This window comes from Rana temporaria, chromosome 1 (assembly GCF_905171775.1).
Source record: "Rana temporaria chromosome 1, aRanTem1.1, whole genome shotgun sequence".
In the NCBI taxonomy this organism is placed as follows: domain Eukaryota; kingdom Metazoa; phylum Chordata; class Amphibia; order Anura; family Ranidae; genus Rana; species Rana temporaria.
Genome location: NC_053489.1, coordinates 665,233,004 through 665,250,880, shown reverse-complemented (window position 1 = coordinate 665,250,880; position 17,877 = coordinate 665,233,004). Strand labels below are relative to the sequence as shown.

Here is a 17,877-nt window from a genome sequence, read left to right as displayed (position 1 = left end):
TACGCCGGCATAAAGATAAAGCTGCCCCCTAGGTGGCCTAGCCAATGTTAGGTATGGCCGTCGTTCCCGTGTCGAAATTTGAACATTTTACGTCGTTTGCGTAAGTCGTCTGTGAATGGGACTGGACATAATTTACGTTCACGTCGAAACCAATACGTCCTTGCGGCGTACTTTGGAGCAATGCACACTGGGATATGTACACGGACGGCGCATGCGCTGTTCGTAAAAAATGTCAATCACGTCGGGTCACCAATCATTTACATAAAACACGCCCCCTTCATCCTCATTTGAATTGGGCGCGCTTACGCCGGCCCCATTTACGCTACACCACCGTAACTTAGGAGGCAAGTGCTTTGTAAATACAGCACTTGCCTCTCTGACTTAAGGCGGCGTAGCGTAAATACGATACGCTACGCCGCCTGAAAGATGCGCCAATCTACCATATATTTCTGAGTGATGAGAGGAGCCATGGAGCCCCTGCCTGGAAGGGTCAGGAGGAGAGTCAGTGACAATAGAAAGTGTTATATGAGGAGGAGTAATTCATATAAATCGGCTGTCACATTCTGCATCAACAATATCTGAATGTATAAACCTGGAATAAGATCAATCGCTGCAGACAAGTAGATAGCTGTACATATTAGTTAGAACAGGGTTTACCTTCCACCGATAACCCCAAAACTCCATGACATGGTTATAGTACGCCTAATGGTATCGGTTTTCAGAAAATATATTCTTTGGATGACTGTTAATACAAAGATCTGCCATAGTCACAGCTGACAATGAACTCAAGTAGAAGTAACTATTTGATGCCTTTCCAAACATAAGTTGTTGTTGCCATTAAAGGGGTTGTAAAGGTACAATTTGTTTTCCCTAAATAGCTTCCTTTCCCTTAGTGCAGTCCTCATTCACTTACCTCATCCTTCTATTTTGCTTTTAAATGTTTTTATTTCTTCTGAGAAATCCTCACTTCCTGTTCTTCTGTCTGTAACTCCACACAGTAATGCGAGGCTTTCTCCCTGGTGTGGAGTGTCGTGCTCGTCCCCTCCCTTGGACTACAGGAGAGTCAGGACGCTCTCTACATTGCAGATAGAGAAAGGAGCTCTGTGTTAGTAGGTGTCCTGACTCTCCTGTAGTCCAAGGGAGGGGGCGAGCACGACACTCCACACCAGGGAGAAAGCCTCGCATTACTGTGTGGAGTTACAGACAGAAGAACAGGAAGTGAGGATTTCTCAGAAGAAATAAGGACATTTAAAAGCAAAATGGAAGGATGAGGTAAGTGAAGGAGGACTGCACTAAGGTAAAGGAAGCTATTTAGGGAAAAAAATTGTACCTTTACAACCCCTTTAAGGATCGGTCTGCTGCATTCAAATATGGCAATGACGTACCTGGAGCTGGGACATCCCGGCGCACAGGAGGACCCTCCACGCGTGTCTTGGTGTCCTTGTTGACGGCTACATAGGCTGTGAGAGAGGAGACAACACCAGATTGCAGACTGGTCTCCAAGATCTTCTTCTTCACTTCCTCAGACTCTGACTCTGGTCCATGTTCCAGTTCAGAGATCAGAGTTTTGGCTGCCAGTCTGTGGATGGTGGGCCTGAAAAAAAGATAGACAGCGCATGAGAAGACCAGAGCTCTGCCAGTCTGTGGATGGTGGGCCTGGCAGAGGACAGACAGTGCATGAGGAGACCAGAGCTCTGCCAGTCTGTGGATGGTGGGCCTGGCAGAGGACAGACAGTGCATGAGGAGACCAGAGCTCTGCCATTCTGTGGATGGTGGGCCTGGCAGAGGACAGACAGTGCATGAGGAGAACAGAGCTATGCCAGTCTGTGGATGGTGGGCCTAGCAGAGGACAGACAGTGCATGAGACCAGAGCTCTGCCAGTCTGTGGATGGTGGGCCTAGCAGAGGACAGACAGTGCATGAGACCAGAGCTCTGCCAGTATGTGGATGGTGGGCCTGGCAGAGGACAGACAGTGCATGAGGAGACCAGAGCTCTGCCAGTCTGTGGATGGTGGGCCTGGCAGAGGACAGACAGTGCATGAGGAGACCAGAGCTCTGCCAGTCTGTGAATGGTGGGCCTAGCAGAGGACAGACAGTGCATGAGGAGACCAGAGCTCTGCCAGCCTGTGAATGGTGGGCCTAGCAGAGGACAGACAGTGCATGAGACCAGGGCTAAGGCAGTCTGTGGATGGCGGGCCTGGCAGATAACGGACAGTGCATAAGGCAGTCTGTGGATGGTGGGTGAGAGAAGATGGGCAGCTCAAGAGGAAATCAAACATCTGCCAGCCTGTAGATGGTGGGCCTGAAAGAAGCTACACAGTGTATGAGGACACTAGATTTCTGACAGTCTGTAGTTGATCGGTAAGAGAAGATAGAAAGGGCATGAGTAGACCTGAGCTTTGTCTGTGGATGGTGGGCCTAAAAAAAGACCGGTTATAGTTTGGGGCGGTTGCCATTTGTTTGTACTGTTGGTCTATTGGTTAGGGGACGCACTGGATACCTTCACTGCCAGTGTGCTATTGCTGGGTGTCCAGTGCATCCCTGGAATTTTAAGGATGGGTGGGCTCCCTCAAGGCACCCTGCCCTCAGTCTCTTAATTATTATATATGTAGCGCCCACCACAATTCTGGGGGACGCTATTTTTAAATTTAGGGGAAATCATGGCCCATACTTGGGCCCAGACCTGTTTGATTAACCCAACTTTGCCTCTGTTCTGGCTGTGGTACTACTTGGTAGCTTCCCTTGTTGCCTGTAGGTGGTGTTGCCACCCTGGCCTTATGCTGGAACCCAGGTGTACCATGGTGTGTTGGGTGTCCCTTCTCGGCAGCGGTGCAGTGGGAGTGGTGACCCCGCTGTGCATGCTGGGGAGGTGTACTGGACAGATGCCATTGATCGGAGTGATGCTACTATGGAGTAGGCCCGGCTACGCTGGCTGGGGCCTACAATCCTAAAGGGGATCCCAAGCTGTCTGTCCACAAGGGAGGAGGCTATCTTGATGAAGGAAACCAGGGGAGAACCTGCCCTGGGGGAGACTGGGAAGTGCTAGTGTCTCGGGTGAGGCCTGGTGACCCTATCAAGGAGGGATACACTACAATAAAAGCCCTGCAGTCTGCCCGTTCTGGCCTAAAGGCTCTCTTTCTGCTCGGCTGGAGGTTCGAGACTTAAATCCTGTGGCAGAGGATTCCTGGACGCATCCAAATTTATTCAAATGTCTGTGGCAGAGACCCAACTCATTCCAAGAGGTCTGTGGCAGAGACCGTCTGGACATTAGTTCGTACCTCATCCCAGCTGCTAGGCCAAGTGAGAGGGGACTATCCGGGTGAGCAATACCCACTCAATAGCTGAGAGTGGAGACTGATTTATTCTGTCCCGCGTGCCTGAACCTTCCCCTGCTCTTCTCCTCTTTCCTGCTTTCTCTATTTCAAGTTACCTTGCAGTACAAAGAAATAAAACCTAACTGTTGGAGGTTTTACAATCTGTCTGGACATTGCATTTATTATGGACTTTCCCACCCTGACAACGAAGCTACAAAGGTAACGTGCAAACCCGAAATCTAAACCAGCAGCTCCTACGGGGTGCTACATATATATACAGTATGTGCCCCAAATCAGGAGACTCTCTAAATGTATAGAGTTAGGACTGCAGCAAACTAGGGTGTCGTGAAGTGGCCCTGCAGCTTACGCACATATTTAAAAATGTGTGAAAACTAAACTTTTGTTTTTTACATTAACTGTTAGACAGGACAATTTGGTTTGTTGCAGACTGGATGGTAAGTGAGCTGGGAATTTTTCTTTTTGTTGCTCTTTGACATGCGTTGCCCTTCAATGTGGTCCTTGTTGTAAAGGCCAGTTGTAGGTTGGGGTGGTTGCCATGTGTTTGTACTAAAAAAATATATAGATAGTGGATGAGCATGCCAGAGGTTTGCCAGTCTGTGGGTTGTGATTGAGAAAAGATAGACAGTGCAAGACTAGACCAGAGCTCTGCCAATTTGTGGATAATGGGTCTAAAAGAAGATAGGCAGGGTCTTAGGAAACCAAAGTAAGAGAAGAGATACGGTACATGATGAAATCAGAGCTCTGCTAGTCTGTGGGTATCTCCAGATACGCCGTCATAAGTCCGAATGGCCGCCGTCGTATCTATGCGCCTGATTCATAGAATCAGTTACGCATTGATTTGGCCAAGATACGAGCGGCGTAAGTCTCCTACGCCGTCGTATCTTGGGGTGCATATTTACGCTGGCCGCAAGGTGGCGCTTCTGTTGATTTCCGAGTTGAATATGCAAATGAGCAAGATACGCCAATTCATGAACGTACGTACGCCCGTCGCAATTAGTAACGCCGTTTATATAAGACATACACCGGCATAAAGTTAAAGCTGGTTTCTAGGTGGCGCAGCCCATGCAAGGTATGGACGTCGGAACAAGCGTATCTTTTTACATTGTTTACGTAAGTCGTATGCAAATAGGGCTGTGCGTAAGTTACGTTCACGTCGTAGGCAGTGTTCGACGTATCTTAGGCATTCTATCCAACGCATGCGCACTGGATACGTCATTTACGTGGGGTCATGTTTAATTTACATAAAACACGCCCACCTCTTCATCATTTGAATTACGCGCGCTTACGCCGGCACATTTACGCTACGCCGCCGTAACTTAGGATGCAAGTGCTTTGTGAATACTGCACTTGCCTCTCTAAGTTGCGGAGGCATAGCGTAAATAGGATACGCTACGCCCGCTTAATGTAAAGCCGCCCTACGTGAATCTGGGCCTAAATCTCTTTTCCTCTAGATGTAAAGAGTGCCCCCTTGTCCTCTGTGTTGACCGTAAAGTGAATTATTTAACACCAAGTTCACTATATGGACCCCTTATATATTTGTACATGTTGATCATACAGGTGAAACTCGAAAAATTTGAATATCGTGCAAAAGTTTATTTATTTCACTAATGCAACTTAAAAGGTGAAACTAATATATGAGAGAGACTCATTACATACAAAGCAAGTTAGTTCAAGGCGTGATTTGTCATAATTGTGATGATTATGGATTACAGCTCATGAAAACCCCAAATCCGTAATCTCAGAAAATTAGAATTTTGTGAAAATGTGCAATATTCTAGGCTCAAAGTGTCCCACTCTAATAAGATAATTAAGCCACAACACCTGCAAAGGGTTCTTGAGCCTTTAAATGGTCTCTCAGTCTGGTTCAGTAGGAATCACAGTCATGGGAAAGACTGCAGACCTGACAGTTGTGTAGAAAACCATCATTGACACCCTCCATAAGGAGGGAAAGCCTCAAAGGGTAATTGCAAAAGAAGTTGGATGTTCCCAAAGTGCTGTATCAAAGCACATTAATAGAAAGTCATGTGGAAGGGAAACATGTGGAAGAAAAAGGTGCACAAGCCACAGGTATGAGCGCAGCCTGGAGAGGATTGTCAGGAAAAGGCCGTTCAAAAGTGTTGTGGACTTTCACAAGGAGTGGACTGAGGCTGGAGTCAGTGTATCAAGAGCACCACACACAGACGGATCCTGGACATGGGCTTCAAATGTCGTATTCCTCTTGTCAAGCCTCCTGAACAGCGTCTTACCTGGGCTAAAGAAAAACACACCTGATCTGGTGCTAAGTGGTCCAAAGTCCTCTTTTCTGATGAGAGCAAATTTTTCATCTCATTTGGAAACCAAGGAGCTGGAGTATGGAGGAAGAATGGAGGAAACCAAGGAGCCGGAGTATGGAGGAAGAATGGAGAGGCACAAGTCCAGTGTGAAGTTTCCACAGTTTGTGTTGATTTGGGGAGCTGTGTCATCTGCTGGTGTTGGTCCACTGTGCTTCATTAAGTCCGGGGTCACCGCAGCCATCTACCAGGAGATTTTGTAGCACTTCATGCTTCCTTCTGCAGATGATCTCTATGGGGATGCTGACTTCATTTTCCAGAAGGACTTGGCACATCCCCCACACTGCCAAAAGCACCAAAACCTGGTCACATGACCGTGGGATTACTGTGCTTGATTGGCCAGCAAACTCGCCTGACCTGAACCCCATAGAGAATCTATGGGGCATTGCCAAGTGAAAGATGAGAGACATGAGACCCAACAATGCAGAATAGCTGAAGGCCACTATTGAAGCATCCTGGTCTTCCATAACACCTCAGCAGTGCCACAGGCTGATCGCTTCCATGCCACGTTGAGGCAGTAATTGCTGCAAAAGGGGCCCAAACCAAGTAATGAGTACATAGGCATGCTTCTACTTTTCAGAGGTCCGATATTTGTTCTATGTACAATCCTTGTTTCATTCAAATTTTCTGAGATTGTGGATTTGGGGTTTTCATGAGCTGTAAGCCATAATCATCACAATTATGACAAATCACGCCTTGAACTATCTTGCTTTGCATGTAATGAGTCTATCTCATATATTAGTTTCCCCTTTTAAGTGGCATTAGTGAAATAAATGAACTTTTGACCGATATTCAAATTTTTCGAGTTTCACCTGTATCTCCTCTTATTCTTCTCTTCTCAAGAGAGAATAAATTCAGTTCCTCTAATCTTTCCTCATAGCTGTTATCAATTTGGTTGCCCTTCTCTGCACTTTCTCCAGTTCTTCGATATCCTTTTTGAGAACTGGAGCCCAAAACTGAACTGCATATTCCAGATGAGGTCTTACTAATGATTTGTACAGGGGGGGCAAAATTATATTTCTCTCTCTGGAGAGAAGGACTTTGCTCGCTTTGGAAATTGCAGCTTGGCATTGCATGCCATTATTGAGCTTATGATTTACCAAAACCCCAAGATCCTTCTCCACTACAAATTCCCCCAGTTGTACTCCCCCTAGTAGTGGTGCAACAGATCGTCATTGATCCTTGACCTGTACGCATCAACACCTTTGGGTCAGCACACACGCGATCCGCGGATTGGAGTGCCTCCCGGTCCTGCATCGGCCATAGGAAAGGCCGCGGCTCCCGGAGCGGCGGCCATCTTGGTCCACCCCACTGTCTCGTCACATTCGGCTACCCATCTCATTTGGCTATGGAAGTGACGTTCCGTCGCCGCCATCTTGCTACACCCCGCACTCCCTCCATAGTAATGATACCCCCTTCTCGGTGTAAGAGGACATCTTCTTACGCCCACTGGAGTTTTGCATTACACAGTTATTTTTAACAGGAAACAGAGCTTATATGCTTAAATACAGTATTTGGAACAAACATCTAAACAGTTCGCCGGATTTCCAAATGCTGTATTTAAGCATATAAGCTCTGTTTCACATTAAAAATAACTGGTGGGTCTAAGATGTCCGCTTACCCCCCTTCTCGGTGTATCATTTCTATGGAGGAGTGCGTAGTGTAGCAAGAGTGTAGCCGGTGATGGAACGTCACTTCTGTAGCCAAATGAGATGGGTAGCCGAATGTGACGATACACCGCAACAAGCTTTCCTGGCCTTCCTGATTACCTGAAGTTCGCTCCCCTCCTGGATCAGCCTCAGGAGTCCCTAAGAGCGCTCACGCAGCACATCCGCAGCCTACACCTGCCTTGGGACAGGCCCATGGCGTTGGCCTACCTCCTGGAGCAGCTGCAATCTTGCTCCACTTGGCAGCGGCCTAGATGAGCTCCCCTGCCTTCCCTGACTGCCCAGTGTTCCGTCCTCCCCTGGATTGGCCTGATTTTATATATTTTAACCCGGGCTATAGTAAAAAGACGGGCACAAGGTGTCTCTACAATCCCGGGAGGCCGTCGTTTTACGGCCTCAGGTCCTCCTGCCACTGGCTGGCACGTGTGCCCGTCGCGTCACTGAGATGCCAATGCGCATGCCTGGCGGCCGCAATGTCCGCCAGTTACCCGCGATCGGCAGTGACAGAGCAGGGACGTGGATCTCTGTGTGTAAACTGTCAGGGAGAGAGTAGACTGATGCTGTGTCCCTTGTACATAGGGACACAGATCGGTCACCTCCCCCAGTCAGTGCCCTCCCCCACAGTAAGAATCACTCCCAGAGTACACATTTAACCCCTTGCTCGCCCCCTAGTGTTAACCCCTTCCCTGCCAGTCACATTTATACAGTAATCAGTGTATATTTATAGCACTGTTCGCTGTATAAATGCGAATGGTCCCAAAAATGTGTAAAAAAAGTGTCCGATGTGTCCGCCATAATGACAAAAAACACAGATCCCAGCCATTACTAGTAAAAAAAAAAAAAGGTCAGAATTCTATCCCCTATTTTGTAGTCGCTATAACTTTTGCGCAAACCAATCACTATACGCTTATTGCGTCGTCCCCCCCCCCCCAAAATATGTAGAAGAATACGGGATATTTATTATAGCAAAAAGTAAAAAAAAAATAGTTTTTTTCAAAATTTATGCTTTTTTTTTTGGTTTATAGCGCAAAAAAAAAGAGATTTTTAATACAGCTTACCTGTAAAATCTTTTTCTTGGAGTACATCACGGGACACAGAGCGGCATATTCATTACTATATGGGTTATATGGAGTACCTTCAGGTGCAGGACACTGGCAATCTCAAACAGGAAGTGCCCCTCCCTATATAACCCCCTCCCATAGGAGGAGTACCTCAGTTTTGTAGCAAGCAGTATGCCTCCCAAAATGGTCCCCAAAAAGAGGGGTGGGAGCTCTGTGTCCCGTGATGTACTCCAAGAAAAAGATTTTACAGGTAAGCTGTATTAAAAATCTCTTTTTCTTTATCGTACATCACGGGACACAGAGCGGCATATTCATTACTATATGGGATGTCCCAAAGCAATGCTTACAATGAGGGGAGGGAGAACATCTTCCCAAGACAAAAGGATTTAATTTAGAGATATACTCAAATCATAATAAATCCAACTTAGTTGAGAAAATTAATTTTTTAAATTTAACTCAAAGGGAGCCCCCTGAATCCGAGGGTCTCAAACTGCAGCCTGCAGCACTGCCTGCCCAAAGGCTGTATCAGTATTCCTTCTTACGTCCAACTGGTAGAATTTTGTAAACGTGTGGACAGAAGACCAGGTTGCCGCCTTGCAAACTTGAGCCATAGAGATCTGGTGGTGTGCTGCCCAGGATGCGCCCATGGCCCTAGTAGAATGAGCCTTTAATGATAACGGAGGAGGCAACCCCTTCAAGCCGTAGGCCTGAGTGATTAACTGTTTAATCCACCTCGAGATGGTGGATTTTGCAGCTGCCTGCCCCTTCTTGGGCCCATCCGGTAAAATGAACAACACATCTGTTTTCCGGATCTTCTCTGTAGCTTTAAGATAGGCCTTCATGGCCCTGACAATATCTAAGGTATGCAGCAACCCTTCCTTTCTGGAAGTAGGTTTAGGAAAGAAGGATGGTAATACCAAATCCTGGTTTAGATGAAAACTGGATATAACCTTTGGTAGGAAGGAAGGATGAGGGCGGAGAACGACCTTGTCCTTATGAAAAATAAGATATGGTTCCTTACAGGATAAGGCTGCCAGTTCCGATACTCTTCTGGCGGAAACTATGGCGACCAAAAATACTAACTTCCTTGTCAGTAAAACCAAAGGAATTTCAGCCAACGGCTCCAAAGGTTGTTTCTGTAAACTTGACAGAACAAGATTTAAATCCCACGGACAAAGTGGGGATTTAACTGGAGGATTAATACGCAAGACCCCTTGAATGAAGGTCTTAACCAGCGAGTGGGTGGCCAGCGGCTGCTGAAACCACACTGACAAAGCTGAAATCTGTCCCTTGATTGTGCTTAATGCCAGTCCTTTATCCACTCCTAGCTGGAGAAAACTTAATACTCTATCGATGGTAAACTTACGAGAAAGCCATCGCTTGGACTCACACCAGCCTACATAGGCCTTCCAGACCCTGTAATAAATCACCCTAGAGACCGGTTTCCTGGCTCTGATTAGGGTAGAGATTACTTTCTGAGACAGACCTCTACCCCTGAGAATCAGGGATTCAGCTTCCAGGCCGTCAAATTTAGATGCCGTAAGGCAGGGTGGAGGATCGGACCTTGCGATAGCAGGTCTGGCCGTAGAGGAAGAGTCCAAGGGTCTCCCACTACCATCTTCAGGATTAGTGAATACCATGCCCTTCTGGGCCATGCTGGAGCTACCAGGATGACTGGTATATGCTCCACCCTGATCCTGCGCAGCAGGCGGGGTAGTAACTGGAGCGGGGGAAACGCATAAAGAAGTTTGAACTGATGCCAAGGGCAAACCAGTGCATCGGTTCCGCAGGCCATCGGATCCCTTGAGCGGGATATGAACCTGTCTAGCTTCTTGTTGAGTCTCGATGCCATGACATCCACGTCCGGCACTCCCCATCTTTGGCAGAGTGTCTGAAAGACTTGTGGATGTAGAGACCATTCCCCCGGCCACAGAGTCTGGCGACTTAAGAAGTCCGCCTGAAGGTTGTCCACTCCTGGAATGAATATTGCCGATATGCAGGGCACATGAGCCTCTGCCCACAGGAGAATCAAGCTCACCTCTCTCTGAGCGGCTTGACTCTTGGTTCCCCCTTGGTGATTTATGTATGCCACGGCCGTGGCATTGTCTGATTGAATTCTCACCGGGAACCCCTGCAATTTGGACGTCCAAGCCCTGAGGGCTAGTCGAGCAGCTCTGAGTTCCAAGATGTTGATGGGCAACTGCTTCTCTGGCTTTGCCCAAGTACCTTGGCGAGTGCAACCATCCAAAATTGCTCCCCAGCCCGTCAGGCTGGCATCTGTGGTTACTATCTTCCAAGCCACTGGGCGGAAAAACTTCCCCTTCAGTAGATTCTGAGGGTCTAACCACCAACACAGACTTTGCCGGACTCTTGATGAGAGTGGCAAAGGGATATCCAAGGCCTGTGGCCTCCTGCTCCATGCTGACAGGATGGCTGCCTGCAGGATGCGAGTGTGGCTCTGGGCGTATGGTACCGCCTCGAATGTGGCCACCATCTTGCCTAGTAACCGCATACATAGGCGAACCGTTGGTTCTTTCTTGCTTAGAACCAGTAGGATTAATTCCTTGATGGCTTTGACCTTTATCAGAGGTAGAAACACCCTTTGTTGTGCTGTGTCTAACCTCATGCCGAGATATTCCAACTGCCTTGTGGGCTGGAATGCTGACTTTTCTCGATTTAGGACCCAGCCGAACCTCTCGAGGTACTGGACCGTGAGGGCCACTGCTCGTTCCAAGCCAGGAAACGAGTGATCTATGACTAGGAGGTCGTCCAGGTACGCTAGGATTGTGACCCCTTGGATCCTTAGCTTGGCTAGGATTGGAGCTAGGACCTTCGTGAACACCCGGGGGGCCGTAGCCAACCCAAAGGGAAGCGCCACGAATTGGAAGTGACGCGAAGCCACCATAAAGCGTAGAAATCTTTGATGTGGCTGATAAATTGGAACATGAAGGTAGGCATCCTTTATGTCTATGGATGCCATGAAGTCGTTCTTCTGGAGTGTGGCAGCTGCTGACCGCACGGATTCCATCCGAAATGAACGGACCTTTAGGTATGCATTTACCATCTTTAAGTCCAAAATTGGCCTGACATCCCTGTTGGGCTTTGGGATGATGAATAGGTTGGAGTAGAAACCCAGCCCCTGTTCTAGGACTGGTACCTCTACTATTACTTCCTGGGAGAGTAGATGATTTAATGCCGTCATTAATGCGGCTCCCTTCTCCGGATCGTTTGGTACCCTTGACTCCTGGAAATGAGGAGGAGGAAACCTTAGGAAGTCTAGTTTGTAGCCCGTAGCCACGGAAGACTGTACCCATCTGTCGGGAATGCTGGCCTCCCAAACCTCTGCAAAGAGACGCAGTCTTCCCCCCACCTTCATGGGTGGGGGCGCCCCTTCATAAGGCCGGCTTGGGGGCTGGTCTTGCTGGCTTGCGAAACCACTGTTTCTTGCCTCCGGCGGCCTGTCCCTGCGACTTGTTATTAAAGTTTGATCTTGCAGGAGGCCGTCGATACTGTTTGGTATTGGAGGGCCCCTGCCCAGGAGAGTACTGTCGTTTAAACGCAGGCCCCTGAAACTTTTTCTTGGTAGGCAAAAGAGTACTTTTGCCGCTTGAAATGGTCTGAATGTATTTATCCAGGTCTTCTCCGAAGAGTCGTCCTCCGTGGAAGGGGAACCCTACCAGGAGCTTTTTGCATGGGGGCTCTGCCTCCCAGCTCTTTAACCATAAGAGCCTTCTCATATGGATAAGGGATAACGATAAACGTGACGCTTGCTGGATAGAATCCTTAATCGCATCTACCGTAAAGCGTATGGCCCTAGGGACATCCGAAAATTCTTCTGCCTGCTGGGCAGGAATAAGTTTAAGCATCTGCTTAGTTTGATCCGGTAATGCTTGTGCAACCCCAATCGCAGCCACAGCTGGCTGCACTACTGCGCCTGCAGTAGTGAAGGAGTTTTTAAGTAGCGTTTCCAAGCGTTTATCAACCGGATCCTTGAACACCTGTATGTTTTCTACAGGGCATGTTAAAGATTTGTTAACACATGAGATGGCTGCGTCCACCGCCGGGGTTGCCCATCTCTTGGAACATTTATCTTCCATAGGATATAAGGCAGAGAATCTTTTAGGTGGCAAAAAGATTCTATCTGGCTTGGTCCAGTCTTGGAACATAACTTCCTCTAGCAGAGGATGGATCGGAAAAACTGCGTTGTTTTGAGGCGTTTTTAGTGAGCCCAACGCTGAAACCGCCGATACTTGGAGATCTGGTACTGGCAAGTTGAATGCTCTATGGACCAAGTCCGTTAAGGCTTGAACCCACCAGCTCTCCCCTTGGGAGGCTGCCCCAGACTCCTCCGTATCCGGATCCTCGATCCCCGAACCTGTTTGGTCCTTGTCCAAGAGGTCGTCCAATTCCCCTGCGGAAAGGACCTCCTCCTCTGAGGGTCCACGCTCGGGCGACGGAGATCTATTCCGTTTTCTGCTCCGCATAGCCTTGGCTATCATTTTTTCCATTCTTTTTTCCATCTCTTTTAAAGAGGTGGACAGTACCTCGTCCGTGACCACCCTAGGGTTGGACTGACCCGTGACAGTCCCAGCCCCAGATCCCGATGGTCCCACCAAGGCTCCCTCTGGGGAAAGCAGCGGCATAACTTTGTCCGAGACCTCAGACTCTCTGGGGGAATCCCCACCTCTTGTACCCTCTGAACCAGATGCCATGGTACAATACCGAGGTACGCCCGCTAACTTATCGGTGTTTTGGAAATATAAATAGTTATTGCCAAAAAACCTCTTTGGGGGATAAAAAATGCCTTCTCTCCTTTTAATGGTTCTTTTCTTTTTTTTTTTTTTTCTTTTTTTTTTAAACCAAAGAGAGAAAAAATACTCTGTCCCCCTTAGTAGTATTGCCAAAAAAACTGCTGAGATAGAAAAAAAAAGGCTCCAGAACAGTCTTAATGAAGACTGTAATAATCTTTTTTGGCCACTGTGCGTCCTCGGCGCCCCGTGCTGCCGCTCTGGTCTCTTCCTCTCTGAGTTCCAGGCTATACTGAGCTGGGAACGAATGGAAGGGCCGCCCCTTCCTTTAACCTGCTGGCCCGCCCTTCCCCCCTCATCAAAACGGCGCGAAATTGCGCCCATATCACGGGGACGTGCGCGCCGGCGGGGGGGGTGGGGGGAAGGAGACCACACGAGGAGGCAGTTTGTCCTGTCTCCAGGAGGAAGAACCGTGGCAGCAATCGCCTGGAGGCTTTGCAGGTAAGCACAGCTCTCTTACACACACATCTCAATGCTTTACAATACTACCAGGGAGGTCACCTTTTATGGGGAATACACATAGAGTCATCCTATCTTTAAGACATGTGACTCACTTTGCCAGATGCAGCGCATAACTATAGGCATGTCCCACTGTGACCTCCCCCCAGAAAACCTGCTGCGAACCAAGTTCCGCAAGTTTCCCCTCACTTACCTGCTCCATGCCGCAGGACTTTGCACAGCAAGAGGCCCAATCTTCCCCCATCTCCGTGGGGCATTGACCTTCAGGCCCTGGGTTCCTATGAAGGATCCACTGTCCTGGGCCCATATAGCACTCTGGCAACAGAAACATTAGGCCCCCAAAGGTTTCTAAGTTCTGGGCCCAGGGTCCAGCTCTCTAAAAAGAAAAGCATTATGGGCTATACCCCATTGGTTTGGGGTCCGGTTACTGACCACTTTAGCGCTGAGGCCCTTGGACAGAACCGGTTAGCCCATCTTAATCCCAAGGATGTGGAGGCAAGCTAAACCATGACCAACACCTAAGACACTGGCGTAAAAACTGAGGTACTCCTCCTATGGGAGGGGGTTATATAGGGAGGGGCACTTCCTGTTTGAGATTGCCAGTGTCCATCACCTGAAGGTACTCCATATAACCCATATAGTAATGAATATGCCGCTCTGTGTCCCGTGATGTACGATAAAGAAATAAAAACCGCAGAGGTGATCAAATACCACCAAAAGAAGGCTCTATTTGTGGAAAAAAAAGGACGTAAATTTTGTTTAGCAGCCACGCTGCACGACCGCGCAATTTTCATTTAAAGCGTGACAGTGCCGAAAGCTGAAATTTCGCCTGGGCAGGAAGGGGGTATATGTGCCCAGTAAGCAAGTGGTAAAAATAATAAAAAAGTGTTAATAAGCAAAAAGACAAAACGTATGTTTATTTGTCTTGTCTTTTTTTTTTGTGCTGATCCGAAAAATGATCCGATCGATGACTCTGACCCGAGAAACGATCCGAACTGTGAGTTCTTTGATCCGTTGCACCCCTACCCCCTAGTATGTATAAGGTAAGAGGAGAATCACAGGTACATGAGGAGACCAGAGCTCTGCTAGTCTGTGGGTGGTGGGTAAATGGAGGCACGGTACATGAGGAGACCAGAGCTTCCCCGGTCTCTTAGTGGTTACTGTAAAAAGATAACACAGGGCATGTTTGTCATTAATTAGGGATGTTTTAAATATTACATATTAACCTTTCCGCGTTCTGCACCTTCAGCGGGAAACGAAGATCATTCTTTATCATTTCATCTTTAAACTTGTACTGCAGACAGACCTCACCTTCCGCTTCATTCTCCACCTAGGAAATATATAAAGAAAGAGTAAATTACAAACTAAATTACCGGTAAATGCTAAATTATTATATGCAAGTATAATGTACTGTACTGTGTAAAGGGGTGTTATTAATTACTAAAGTCAAGAAACACCTAGTAAAATTGGTGGTGACTCTACCTACCTACCCTCATGAGGAGACCAGAGCTCTGCCAATCTATTGGTGGTGGCTCTACCTATCTACCCTCATGAGGAGGCCAGAGCTCTGCCAGTGTATTGGTGGTGGCTCTACCTATCTACCCTCATGAGGAGGCCAGAGCTCTGCCAGTGTATTGGTGGTGGCTCTACCTATCTACCCTCATGAGGAGGCCAGAGCTCTGCCAGTGTATTGGTGGTGGCTCTACCCATCTACCCTCATGAGGAGGACAGAGCTCTGCCAGTCTATTGGTGGTGACTTTACCTACCTACCCTCATGAGGAGGCCAGAGCTCTGCCAGTGTATTGGTGGTGGCTCTACCTATCTACCCTCATGAGGAGACCAGATACCTACCCTCATGAGGAGACCAGATAAGAAAACACTAAACTAAACAGAACTTAGACCAGACTAACATGGTACCTTCTAGCTGATTCCCCAAACAGGCAACTCTTGTACCTTTTGTATCCAACAGCAAACGCCCACAGCAAAGAGTGACAGATGAGAGCCAGTTGCTCACATTTTATATAAAGGCTTGTGCACAGCTGAAACTAATAACGGGTCTGGTTACCAGGTAAGATGTTACCTAGGAGAGGATGTATTTCCCATCCAAAGTCTCCAGCTCCAGAACCCAGAACATTACTTTGAAAGATTCTGAGATGCTCCTCTACTTAGTGTTTTTTTTGTTGTGACCTTGAAACACGCTGCTTCCATGTTGCATGTTTATTAAAATAAATTCTACACACCCTCATGAGGAGACCAGAGCTCTGCCAATCTATTGGTGGTGACTCTACCTATCTACCCTCACGAGGAGACCAGAGCTCTGCCAATCTATTGGTGGTGACTCTACCTATCTACCCTCATGAGGAGACCAGAGCTCTGCCAAATGCCAATCTATTGGTGGTGGCTCTACCTATCTATCCTCATGAGGAGACCAGAGCTCTGCCAGTCTATTGGTGGTGACTACCTATCTACCCTCATGAGGAGACTAAAGCTCTGCCAGTCTATTGGTGGTGACTACCTATCTACCCTTGTGAGGAGACCAGAGCTCTGCCAGTCTATTGGTGGTGACTACCTATCTACCCTTGTGAGGAGACCAGAGCTCTGCCAGTCTATTGGTGGTGACTACCTATCTACCCCTTAATGAGGAGACTAAAGCTCTGGCAGTCTATTGGTGGTGACTCTACCTATCTACCCTAATGAGGAGAACAGAGCTCTGCCAATCTATTGGTGGTGGCTCTACCTATCTACCCTCATGAGGAGGCCAGAGCTCTGCCAGTCTATCAGTGGTGACTTTACCTACCTACCCTCATGAGGAGACCAGAGCTCTGACAGTCTATTGGTGGTGGCTCTACCTATCTACCCTCATGGGGAGACCAGAGCTCTGCCAGTCTATTGGTGGTGACTCTACCTATCTACCCTCATGAGGAGACCAGAGCTCTGACAGTCTATTGGTGATGACTCTACATACCTACCCTCATGAGGAGACCAGAGCTCTGACAGTCTATTGGTGGTGACTCTAAAAAGTGACTACCTACCCTCACCTTAAACCCTGGATTGGATTTTACATATTTAGTATTTTTATACCACCAGCAAAGCCTATATTGATTTGGAAATATACCCAGGTACAGTATGACTATCCGATATCTTTCAACCCATGTCCATCTGTCCCAGTCTAAGTCCTAAGTCTTGAGATCTCCTAATTTCTGCTAGATGTCATCTTACCCTAGCCTTACACACAAAACTCCTCCCTGGGCTCACAGACCTTTCCCTTCAGCTGAGCGTAGACAATAGATCTTTGACCCTGGAAGATTGCATTAGGGACTTTGGACAGGACGATGGCTTCCACACCGGAAGGAAGGGTCCATGTGAGAGAGACGTCCTTCACAGTGGGCTGTAAGGAGCATTTGAGTGCCCGAAGAACCTTGAGTGGTTAGTAAAATGAAACAGAAATAAATATGTTTAAATTAAAGCAGAACTTGGAGCAAAAAAAAACAAAATCAATATTTTTCCACAGTACTTTTTTTGTCTGATGGCCAACATCATTCAACCCACTTCCTCTGAACCCAGGTCCTCCCAGACCTGCCCCAGCCTGTGACTCTAACTCTCCTAACCTCACAATCCCACAATATGATGGCATACTTCCCTATTGCTGGGGTGTCCATACACCAAATTGTTTGGCTCGGGGTAGGTGCAGGTGTACAAGAGCTCTAAACGCTAATTAATTTCTTCCTGTAATGGGTTGATTTTAGGAGATGCCATAGTTCTATTATTATGTTGAAAAAGGACACAATTCCATTTCAACTGGCAGAAATACATTTTGGAAAAGTACTCAGTAGACACAATGAAAAGTACACTGTATTACAGTAGTAGTTGGACTAACACTGTTGTATCCTCTGCAGAATACTAATTCTTGTGGTAAAGCCACAGCCTGTGCTATTTGTCACTAGTAAATTTGGGCCTATCCTTGCTGTTTAAAATCGTCATACTGCTGTAAAAGCAAAGTGATAATGCGCTAATACCAACTAATGCTGCTAACAGTGTACAGTGTACAGCGTGTAAAAATATCAAAAAGATCAAAGATAGCCTCTGTACGCAGCCTCTCAATGCTGCTCAGTGCATCTCCTCATACGAACAGCTGTTCGTCGATCGCATCACTAGGCTCCTCCCCCATGCGTTGCATCACTCGGCACGTGACTTAGTCATGGGTTGCCAGGTGACAAG

General features: G+C 47.6%; 1 protein-coding gene across 3 annotated transcripts in view; it reads right to left on the bottom strand.

The window, feature by feature from the left end:
- The window catches only part of LOC120924578 (von Willebrand factor A domain-containing protein 5A-like), a 134,574-nt gene that overhangs the window by 23,623 nt on the left and 93,074 nt on the right, over positions 1 to 17,877 (bottom strand). Inside the window, exons 12-14 of one of the 3 annotated variants that reach the window (XM_040335561.1) lie at positions 16,919 to 17,077; positions 14,886 to 14,989; positions 1,386 to 1,594 (exon numbers count right to left, since the gene is read on the bottom strand). In XM_040335561.1, coding sequence (XP_040191495.1) covers positions 1,386 to 1,594; positions 14,886 to 14,989; positions 16,919 to 17,077 — 472 coding nt within the window. Of the gene's footprint in view, positions 1 to 1,385; positions 1,595 to 1,799; positions 2,017 to 2,170; positions 2,418 to 14,885; positions 14,990 to 16,918; positions 17,078 to 17,877 lie in introns of those variants that run through there. The other 2 variants (XM_040335563.1, XM_040335564.1) reach the window with 2 other exon arrangements.